Consider the following 12,518-nt stretch of genomic DNA (forward strand, 5'->3'; position numbering starts at 1 on the left):
ACTTGGGGCAACTGCCTTTAATTCAACTTGTAAGTGTGCTTTTGTCAACAGAATTCGGGGCCTTTATCTTGACCCTGATCTGATAGCGATTACACTTAGCACGTGGTCAACAAATTGGCGAATGACTTAGAAGATGCACCCCAAAGCATGGTCTTTCTTGCCTCAATTATAGACACGACACTTTAAACACGTCGATGCCTTCGTTAGCTCCCACTTTGCTTATTTACACAGTCAAGTGACAATTTATACTATAATGTGATGTTTCCCTGGAAGAAGTTGTGGCCCCTTGTTGCCAGTTGAAGTTATAAGTAGCCCCTTGTTGCCAGTTGAAGTTATAAGTAGCCCCGTGTTGACAGTTGCTCTCAGTTATAACGTCGACAGAAGTGCCGCTTTATGGATAGAACAGATCTCGATACATTCCATGGAAGAGCCGCGGGTGCCTACTATCGGAATAACATCATTACATAGATCCGACCACATAATATTTTATTCCTTATAAAACATGTAATACATTACAATCATGGTCAAATAATATTCCAGTACACGTGCTCCATTATGCACGTGTTTATCTTGACAACATAAATGGGCCTCAGATATGCGAGGCGTGGGATATTCCATGGTAGTTTCCGTGACCTACACCATACGCATTTTGATTATTCTATCATTTTGAAATGGTTTCACACCGTCCATTATGAAAGTCTTCCGCTAAGTAAAATAGTTCTTTGACCCAAAATGGCGTGTGTGTGGTCGATGTGGTCTGGTAGCGTAGCGCAGTGATAAACAAAATAATAAATTTCAAAGTAGAAAGAGAGAGAACTGGTGTTTTACGTCCACTAGACACAAACCAGTTCTTTTCGGAACTAACATATGGTTCAATTTTATTTCAACAATTCGCTTGCGCGTAGGGGTCTTTAGCTGTGGGTGGAAACCGGAGGACGACCCCGGGAAAATCTACTAGGTTGACAGGCGACCCTACTCCTTGTCACGTACAACCGGGGAATCCCCCCCCCCACACACACAATTTCAAAGTAACATTAATGGGCTCCGATGATGGCTAAAACAAACACACCAGGCTTATCTGATTGGTTTTTTTAGCAATTTTTTGTAGCTACTACAGAAGATACTGGATAATGTGTAGATGCGAAAACCTTTGTTTTCGGATAAACTCGGTGACGTGGCATTTTGGTGTGGGTGGAGTTCTGATACGAAGGATGCTACGGCACTGTAATGCAAAAGATAGTACACCAGAATTAAGAATCTGTTATCGTCACAAGCTGAGAATTGTTTACGAATATTCCCTAATAAGTATCTACGTCTCCATTGGTTAACTGCATTGTAGATATCTCCATTAGAAAGATAATCCATGGTTTGACGTACTGGGCATTATGGTTTATTTATCAAAAACGAACAATTCTCGTGGGTCGTGCAAATAATATGGATTCATTTATAAATCTGTTTATCTCTGTCTAGATTACATTATGCACGCGTTCAGAACAGGAAGTAAATCTTGCTTTAAAAATAATGAGTAAAATGATAGAGATGCTTGTGAAGTTTGTAAAGAGATAGCAACCCTGACATTGTGGACGAATGCGTGTTATATCGAAAATAGTATCTTAAACATTATTATTAGATGTTTTAAGTATACTTAAATCGGCTGAAATGTGGTATCTTAAATATAGAATCAAATCCAACAACATGACGTCAACTGTCAAGGAAATATTGTTTGTAGGGTATTCTGAAAAGTGGATAAGAATAAGCTATAATAACAATTCCGTCATTTTAAATTGCTTGAATCTGTGGTGTCAGAATCAGCCAACCGCAGAATTTTAACAAATCAAATATGGCTTGGCTTAATAATTTGATAGTCTGGTCTGCGTCAACAATTAACTGTATCATATAAATTTCCCCAGCCACATACCTTAGCTTTGAAGCAAAGTATATTTAATCAAAAATGTATATTAACCTGGCGAGATATGTGTGTTAATTGTTTTATGCTCGACAGTGAACTAGCATCGATGTAATCTTTGATTAATTCGCCTGTTTGTCGGGTTATTTTACTGAACCAATCCATTTTAAGTCTCCATTATTGATTTGTTCTATTGTATGAGGTGACAGATCAATAGACTTATGAAAGCAACAGACACTCTTATAATATCAGTTCATAATGCTACAATGTGATTGAAGCCCTGTTTCCGATATTCATAATTTTAAATGAAAACAAGATTATTACCGCATAAAATTAACCAATTGGTAGAGTTGCAACATCCGATTGTGATTATGCATATAATCGCTTAATTTACTGTTTTAGATAACGAATTTAGCTACATTTGTATACCGCAGAAATCCGATGCTTGACGAAATCCATTGTTATTGGTTGGATATCTTGGGTGAGTGCTTGAAGTCTTCGTCAATGTTCCAAAATCACGAAAACTAAGATTCAAAATCATGTTATATCTTGAGAATAGAGAATCAATACGTATTTCGTAATAGTTGGGTATCGGATATTGATACCAGTTGTAAGATTTCTTATGATCCCCACTTGATCCTTATTATACATTCCTCAATAATCTTTTGCTATAATCATATCGTGATTGTGGATCGCAGCCTGTAATGTTTGTTAGATTACTTTAACTTCACAGATGCCGTGGTCTTAAATTTCGTCGCAACTAAATTTGCATTGTCTGCCCAATATTGATGCCCCGGTGACATGTTGCAAGACCAACATAATCATTTATGTCTAGTTGTTCTCGAGAAACTGCCCACAAGACCAACAAACATAGTCATTAATGTGCAGTTTTTGTCGGGGAAACTGCCCATAAGACCATTATAATCATTTATGTGCAGCTTTTTACGGAAAACTGCCCGAATGAGGATTAGAAAGCAATATGTACCTGTACCTGTTCAATTTACATTATAATTGTAATAACCCGATTGAAATCACAATCATATTATACAAGCTAAAAGGTTGAAGTAATATCATGCGAGTTAATGTGATATCTTAATTATAGAATTTAGTAAGTTAATTATGTAAAATATTCAGAGGCTGACCATATAGGTAATATTTGATAGTAATTAACATAGTTTTGATACATAAAAGTTAATTATATGTAAAATAATCAGATGCTGACCATATAGGTAATATTTAATAGTAATTAACATAGTTTTGATACATAAAAGTTGGGCTATGAGTTTGAGAAAAGAATAATAATACGTTTCGGTCTTTTAATTAATTTGGTGGATTCTCAATAGATTCGCGACAAGAATCGCCTCAATAAAAAAAACTGTGTGTTAGTGTTGAATCAGATTGGTTTTAAGAAACAAAAGAAACGATGTACTCTTGATTCACATGTTGAAAGCTTTACGAAAGTAAATTTAAAAATTAAATGAGTTTATTCCTCTCCGAAGATGTGCTCCCAAGAAGCACACAGTATTTTAGTAATTATAGGACATACCGTCATTATCAAATGCTGTTAATCAATATCAATAAATGTGAGTTGAGATGTTCAATAATAGCGACGCGACCTTGATTTCAGCGATAACTTTAACGTGTTAGTTGGCAATTATTACTCCCACTAAACATTTGTTATTTACTTATATAAATACCATATTTATAATAAACCTAGGCTAAACTGTCCGATTTAGATCATACGGTCGCGCTACGTGGTCCTCTGGCCACTCAGTTACCTCCTACAGTACCATAATGTTAATCCCGAAATGACCCCCCTCTCCCTCCCTCTCTCTCTCTCTCTCTCTCTTAGTTTCTGGGATATACTTAAAACCTTGAATGGATGTCCTCTTACGACACTACCGGAGGGCGAAATTTAATGATAAAGTAAAAACATATTGGCAGTGCATTCCTTATTGTTACTTAGAAGTCATAAGCAGAGTTCCTAAACACTCTAGGATAAGTAAATGCTCTAATATATTTCCATAATCTAAGGTCCTGATTGGTTGCACGTCCTTAAGTAGTCTATATACAAATATCTAGTTTCAGCCAAAAATTATGTACGCAAACAAGGTTATAGGCAGATATTTTGTTATGCTAATAAATAACGTTAATGAACCAGATTTGGCTTTGTTGATAATGGAGAATACAACACAATATATAATAACTGTATTATAAAGTGGGATTACCATTACGTAAGTAAAAACCGAATACAAAAGAAAAAACAAAACGCATGGTGGAAATGCTTTACAAATTATATAGCATTGCGTCGAATCTCCGTTTAGAAAATAAAAGGGGTGTTGTCCTAAAATGTCACGATTTCTTTGATTTTGGCCAAAAATAGAATTGTCGATTTCATTGGAATTTTTATGTGGATGTATTTGATGGGATTATAAGTTTACGTCTATAGACAAAGCCAATGTTCAACTGTCCGACACGCAGTATAAAATTTAGCTATGCTCTCTATAATGTTTCGAAACCACATAAAACACCAGATCAGCCCAATTATTCCGCGCTATCAAAGGGGTTTGGCTGTTTTAAAGCTTTTTATGATAAACATTTATTGAAATACTGATGACAAATAATAATCCCATAGATATGTTCAATGTCTTGCCAATGCTTATTCCATTAGACGAACATCTGTACTTTAAGTACGAGTGTTCTGACTGCCATATATAAAACCTAAAAAAACACATGCATTTCATGTGTAGCACCACGGGTCTTTCGTCAGACGTGGAGAGCGGGCCAGTGATTCCGGTCGCCACATCCTACGTACGAACCCTGCATCTTTTCTTACTACATATCTTAGGATCCTTGTGATCGTCTAGAATTTGTCTCTAGCTGTCTTTGCTTCCACTTCACGTTGTGTATTTACTTCTTCTTATCTATCTCAGTTAGTCAAGACGTTTGCCTTACCAAGAATAACAATGCAACAGTTCGTTTTTACATTTTATATATCATAGCCGGATACATGGATACAAGCATAGTATAGATTACAATACTAAAGTCATTCTCTCAAACCTCATCCAGCCAGTCTGTCTGCTGTCTAGCAAATTCTCATAAGTATGATAGTTTTGTAGCTTTGGGTTTTGGACCTTCAATTATCTAATTGGTCAAATATGATGGAAATAAGTATAGAGATTGGTTAAACAAGCCAAATGACGCAAATGTAATTTTCTTATCACATGCAATACATGATATTCTTATTCCCACAGAACCAGCTAATGTTTACCAAATTATAACTCTTTTTAATGTAACAAAATGTCAATCATTCGGTAACTTGATTTAAGTACATATATGTGAATCTAATAATTTGCCAAAGATATTAATTAATACAACATAATGCCATCATTTTTATCTATTCCTTGTCTATAAATTTGAAAATAATGTCGCAATTACAATATTTCTACACATGCTATCTTTTCTCATTTATATGCATCTAATATTAAGGGTGCGTTATAAAGCAGTTTCTTTGTCTATACCCCAATAAGACCTTAATATATTGATTTATGAATACTTTATGATTTATAATGAATTCGTTATTTCCAGTTATTAAGTGACTGTAAAATAGTATACACCATGAATTCCAACATAAAATACACTTGAACGTCGTCCTGATGCCATGTGTGGTAATCATGGATTGGATGAGTTTACTTTGTATCTGGTATTGTTCTAAATGATCATCTAGTTAATTGCTTCGTTCCGTTTAGAAATGCTATGATACACATCGTACGTAATGAGTTTTAAGATCCTAGATGAAAGGGATACTCGTTCTCTTTGTGATCAAGAGCTATAGCGGAGAAAGTAGTTTTATCAATTAAAGGGCGAAATTACAAAAAATAGATTTCTGGGAAAAACCATGTTGGCTTCTTTATATCTCTACTTCTGCTTTACGATTGGGTAACTAGTAATTAATCTAATATTATTTATCTAATTTTGGTAAGTGATTTCCTTTTCCTTATTTTGCTCTAAATATATCTCATTTCTTCCAGTATCTCCTTAAACTCCAGTGCAGTGGGATGAATAAGAGCGCAAAACATTATCGAATATGTAAACATATACCGTATATGTATATAATATTTATCATCTCTTTTGTTATGTCGCCATACACAATGTGGGTATCGTATCCACTCCAATTGAGTTAAATGAATAATAAAACTAGGCAATACAGAAACAAGCACGTAAACATTCGACAGATAATGACCCAAAGATTAATGCAGAGAACGGATGCAGGGAATCACATAATTCGTCATTTGTTTCCCAGCATTAACTTCCTTTCATATTTCGGTTGTTTACACTACTTTGATTGGTAGACGCCAGATTAACTTATCAATCAATCAAAACCAATAGTTACATTCCTCGAAATCTTTTGAATAGCTTTGATTATCGAGACATTTGATAAATTGGTTGTGTAATCAAGATCAGGGGCCAAGAGCATGATTTACTTGAACCAACTGCATGAATGGAACAAAAATAACTTTATTTTAAATTGTTTATATCTCTTTTTTACACCAACATTGCCATACACAACTTACCCCATTCGGCGATTTTATTCGTATACTTTTGAAAAGTAAGTATTTTGCTTCCGGATTAGAACCACATAACAAAATAATAAACGTATTATGCCGTCACCCCTGTCTGTTCGGACGCCCGTCCACAATTTGTGGACACTCTAGAGGTCACAGTTTTCATCTGATTTTGATGAAACTTGGAATGCGTGTTTATAACCCAAAGATCTTGGTCCCTTTCGATATTCACGCATATCGGATCGCAACTTCCTGAATTATGGTTCCTGATTGTACGAAAAATCACGTTATTAGCTTGTGGACCTGCCAGAAGTCACAATTTGTATTCAATTTACAAAAAAAAACCCGTTTAAATGTATTACCATTACATATCATTCAAGGTTGAGTTCGAATTTAGTAAAAATCAGACCGAAACTGCCGGACAAAATGACCGCTCCTTGTACGCAAATAGTGTAAAAGTATGTAATACCAAGGTTGTGGACACTCTGGAAATCACAAGTTTTATCAAATTGTGATGAAACGCGAAATGTATGTTTATAATCCAACCACCTTGGTTCCTGTCGATATTGGCATGTATCGGATCGAAACTTCATGGATTATGGCGCCAGATTGTACGAGAAATCACGTTTTTAGCTTGTGAACACTCTAATTTCAAAAAGCCATAATAGTTTGAGTTCGAATTTTGTCAAAATCGGAACGAAACTGCCCGACAAAATGGCCGTTCATGGTACGCAAATAATGTAAAAGTATGTAATACCAGGGTTGTGGAACCTCTAGAGGTCACAATTTTGATGAAACTTAAAATAATGTTTATATCCCGAATATCTTGATTCCTGTAGATACTCACGTATATCGGACCGTATTTCGTGGATTATGGCACTGATTGTACGAAAAATCGCTTCTGTTTTTGAGCTTGTTCTCTGTCCATTTCCTGCAAAATATAGGCGTTTCTTGCATGTCAACCGCTTGTTCAACGTGGTGTCAATTTAGGGCAGAGATCTATTCTTAAAATAAGACAGTTTTCTGTGTGTAGAATGTAATATCGCTTTATATTTAGCCTTCTAATTGGCCTACATCTGATTTATAATAGAACTGAAAAGTAACTGGTCACATTGATAATTCAACATACTTTTTTAAAAATTGTATTACATCCACAAATAGCCTATAACATTCTACATTTCAGACAAAACTACTCGTAAATAATTTGTCTATTGATAATGATGGTTTGTTTAGCTCCATGACGTTCAAGAGTAGCTCCACTTTCCAAACTTCGCCTTGATTACAGATAATGGACACACAGTGCATTGTAAACAAGACACTCGTACATCAAGGGGATGTTAGAAAAAGCCAATCTATCGCAAGATTTTGATCATGTTTTATTTTGTTAGCACAGACGATGCCACAAAACGGAGAAAAATATTTTAAAATTTTGTTCATAGCCATTCATCCTTTCCATGCATGTAAGTGACTACAGATTATAAGAGTATAGAGTCGCCTTTTAAGGAAATCGAGAGCATCTTACATTAAGAACACTCTCTGGCCTCGAAAATTACATAACATACCCTCTTTAGGTATATTTGTTTAGAGTTTTAATATATATTACACGAGTAATCAAACAAATGGTTTTGACCGATATAGAAACAAGATTTGATGAAGTACAAAGGCTCGACCTTCGAAGATCAAATAGATACAAATTTAAAATTAACTGCTCTGTTTATGTCTGGAGAAAAGGCAGTAGACGTTTGAATGTAAGACAGTTGACATCAATAAGAACAATAAAAATCAATGGTAGAAGTCTCGCATACTGATATATCGCGGTGATGTATCTACATGGACTGTGTTACCAGCCCATTGTCATTAAATTAATGTTAGCATTTTATTGCCGTCTTTAATTTCACGTTATTGTGTCTAGTAACATTTGTCTATCTTTCCAAAGTAATATTTTGTGTTAATTAACGACTCAAATAAATTGTAATAGTTTGTAGTTATATAATTTGTCCAATCATTTCTATCAATACTAAAACTATACATCAATTCAACTTGCCATGTTTCGTGGATGACGTTTATTCCGATCCGTTCAAATAACAGGAAAGCACCCGGAAGGGGCATATATAAACGTCCGTGTCTCGTCCAAGTGTTTTAGGAATTTATTGTTTCCAAGCTCTGAATGGTCCGGTAGGGAACATCTGGAAGTGACAAAATAAAGACGTTTTATTGTAATGCATAAGAATATTTGCAACTTGAAATATCTAAATAGCGATAAAACATAACTATACCAATGGCTGCCATAACCTTTTTTAAGCTTCTTGATATAAATTAATTTTAATCGTTCAGATTTTATGCAGACATACATTGTTTTGTAACATTAAACACGGCGCCGAAGGATATGGTTATCAAAAGATGATGTGTGACTACAGGGGTTAGTTTCTTAATGCTGGGATGGATCGATGTTTAATAGTAACTTATTTATCATTTATGTGATTTAACATGTATGGAATACTATGATGTATCGCACAGCTAATAAAATCCAGCTTTCATGTTTTCAAAGTTGATTGAGCACACGTTGATTTTGACATGTTTCTTTTTTCTATCCTCATTATAGAATTGTTAACACTAGGGTAAACAGCAGTGCAAACATTGAGTTTTAATGCACTTGAAATTCTTTTATTACTAGTCTATAATAATGTTTAAGTTTTGTACTGATCATAAAGCTACAGCTTTGTATGAATGATCATTATTGAAGTTTTATTATTTATAATAATTGAAACAATACGATATATGTAGCCAAACCGCTTCTCATGGGACATAAGGGGCGCATTGGATGATTAGAAGTGGCGGGTTGTATTCTTGTGATATTAAAAAAGCTAGCTCATTTTTAGCCATTCTGCTATTCGTGCACATCATTTGAATGGTTAGCGAGTGTCATCTTCCCAAATATTAATCTGTGTGCAATTAAAATATGCTAAATGAATCAAACTAGGAATATCGACCCATGTGTGAACAAACTGACGTAGATTATGCAAAAGGTTGCCAACCCCTGTGATTGAGTAATAATTTTAAAAATGTTAATGAATATTAGCGAAAATTGAAAAACTCAAATTTGAATTTGTAGACAAATATTACGACTGGAAAAAAAATACCAATGGGGATGTAATGAAGCTATGGCAATGGCACCGTGTATCTATAGTAAGGGGAGTGTTTGTTAACTGGTCTAGTGGGTCTTCATGGATAACTTTGATCTTTGAATTGGTAGCTAAAAGACGATAATAAAAGAAACGGATTTTCTTTTCTACATCAGCATGCGTTTCGTCTTAAAGAGACACGATCAAATTGGGCGGAAATAGTTTATCGATAGAACTCACTAAAGGCTATCGTCTTGTGACACAGCACGTCTCAATCTACAAGTGTGGTGATTTGAATTATGGATCTTGTACTATCTATTCAAATACACCCACAGGCACCATTCGTTCTACTTACTAGTGAAACAATTACAGGAATCAGATGCATAAATCCGGTCTAAGTGAACGAATGGCGTAGATATTTCCGATTGACCTTTAATCTGCATTTCCACACTAGCACAATTGCCGAATTTGTAGTGTTAGTGTAGTCCTAAGCCCAGGGTGCACAAAAACTGTGATTTTACTCAAATTCGTTTTTCCTTTTAATTAACTTGGCACATGTTGTATTTTAATTTGTCAAATAGGTTTATCTGAACTAAAATACTTGTGTACATGTATCTATAAGATAAGGCGTCGGATTTTTTAATTTATACATGATTCTAAGTGCAACACTTCTGGGTGGCTATAAGGAAAAAGTCTAAGTACGGCGTAATACAAATTGAATGACATTTAACAAACATAAACAAAGAAAGAAAAACTCGAATTAACGGTTTAGAGGTCTCGACACGATGGTAAGAAATATTAAAAATATTGGATTTGGCCGGAGTCTGTCATACGATTAAACCGGGGATGTTCATTTTAAATTGTATATCTAAATTTTGAAACAAATAAGTAAAGTTATCACTGAAATATACATGTACATGCATAAACTGTGAAGTTATTTGGCGACTTTTAAGTTTTAACAAGCAAATTCAAAGTTACATTTTCTTAACTAAACTAGTGATAATTAGAAGAATCTAAATTAATCCCCAGCCCCCCCCCCCCTCTCCACCCTGCCACTTTAATTGAGGTAGAATGTTCAAACTTGAAGTAGATGTTCATTAGTTGAATGTCGTGTCTGAGTTCCATGATGGACGTTTTCTGATAAGTAATAAGGCTAATCAGCTGGAACACAATAACCCTGCTTCAAATTGAGGTAGAATGTTAAATTGTTATGTGTTGATGCCTTGGAACACAATAACTTTGATAGTTGATTTGAACTGTTTGTGAATACATTTATATATTTTAAAATAAAGATAAATTAATCAGTGTTTTTGTTGTATTTCAGGTATTTTATGGGTAGTTTAGTTAATATATGTGATTGTCCTCGTGGATATACTGGAGACCATTGTCAAGAGATAATACCTGAAGACCATTCTGCTAACGGTATGTTGATATTACAATATGTATACAGCTTATTCTGTGGATTTTAATATACATTGTAATATGCTACTATAATGGAACACAAGAATTATGTCTAGGAACACTTCATCACCCCATATAACACTGAAACAATTTATAATGTTAAAGTCCACAATAAAACGTGGTAATTTATAACAAATTTCACTATAAAACGTTATGCAATATTATAAAATTACTATATATATATATATAATATATGCAATATCATAACATTACTACAGTAAACTACATTACATTACAAACATGCATATCAATATATATTCCACTATATTATGCAATATTATAAAATAACTACATCATTGCAACATGATATAACATTACAATCTTCTTGCAGTGAATATATTATTATAACATTGTATTTAATAACCAGAAACATGTTTACAAGATTCCTTTACTGGTGTCTAGTATGATACAATTTATACCAACAAGTGAACCTTTTACATGCCTTTAGTTTGTACTTAAAGTTATAAAGGTATATTTTCTCACCACAATTGACAATATTAGCCACATTGGCGTAATGTGATAAAGTGCCCTCATTTCGTCAACAATTCATTTCAGCAGATGCCCACTAGTCCGCCGGTGCACTAGTCCGCCGGTATCTACATTATTAATGTCATTTTTACGAATGATGATCACATGTAAATACACACCCGTAACGAAGTCTTGATAATAATACTAATGCACCCACCCTAACAATGAAATGCAACACACCCACGCTGACAATGAAATAATGCCCACCCTGACAATGACATAACAAACCCACCCTGACATAACGCACTCACTCTGACAATGAAATGTAATGAACCCACCTTGATAATGACATAATAAACCCACCATGACATAACGCACCCACCCTAACAATGACATAACGCACCCACCCTGACAATGAAAGGTAACGTACCCGCATTGACAATGAAATATAAAGCATCAACCCCGACCGACAATGAAATGTAGTACACCAACACCGACAATGCAATGTAAGGCTAGGCCGGTTTTCCTTCCTGGATAGATATTGGCGTCAAAAATGAAACTTGTGACCCTATAGGCACCGATCATTTGTTGTATCGCGATTTATGTGATATCCATCAATTTTGCAAATTGCGTTTTTCAAATCCTGGTAGTTGTTTCGATTGATCGATATCTTTTAATATACGAAATATCGTTCTAATGGTTTGTTGTATTCCAGTATTGTGGTGTTGTACTCATAAAATGTTCTGAAACCTTCAGGAGGTCATGAGGGCTTTGGTTCTTTTGATACCCATGTAACAATATTTTGACTCTTGACTGTCCTGTCGGGCCTTGACCTTTGACCATAACAAAACATGGCCTAAAGCAGTGATTCTCAATCAACTAAGTGTGCCACGAAATTTTGGACAGCAAACTTAGAAAATTTCCAGCTATTAGACTGATGAAATTCGAAACACTTCAATAAAGTAAGTTCTTAGCTGTGTTTTTCTTAATTTAGTT

The 12,518-nt window shown here is 34.6% G+C and overlaps 1 protein-coding gene across 2 annotated transcripts in view; it reads left to right on the forward strand.

Moving 5' to 3' along the window:
• The window catches only part of LOC126819404 (uncharacterized), a 150,154-nt gene that overhangs the window by 45,544 nt on the left and 92,092 nt on the right, over positions 1 to 12,518 (forward strand). For both annotated transcript variants that reach the window (XM_050547410.2, XM_050547411.2), the window contains exon 2: positions 10,918 to 11,015. In XM_050547410.2, coding sequence (XP_050403367.1) covers positions 10,918 to 11,015 — 98 coding nt within the window. The remainder of the gene's footprint in view (positions 1 to 10,917; positions 11,016 to 12,518) is intronic.

Source organism: Patella vulgata, chromosome 4, assembly GCF_932274485.2.
Source record: "Patella vulgata chromosome 4, xgPatVulg1.2, whole genome shotgun sequence".
In the NCBI taxonomy this organism is placed as follows: Eukaryota; Metazoa; Mollusca; class Gastropoda; family Patellidae; genus Patella; species Patella vulgata.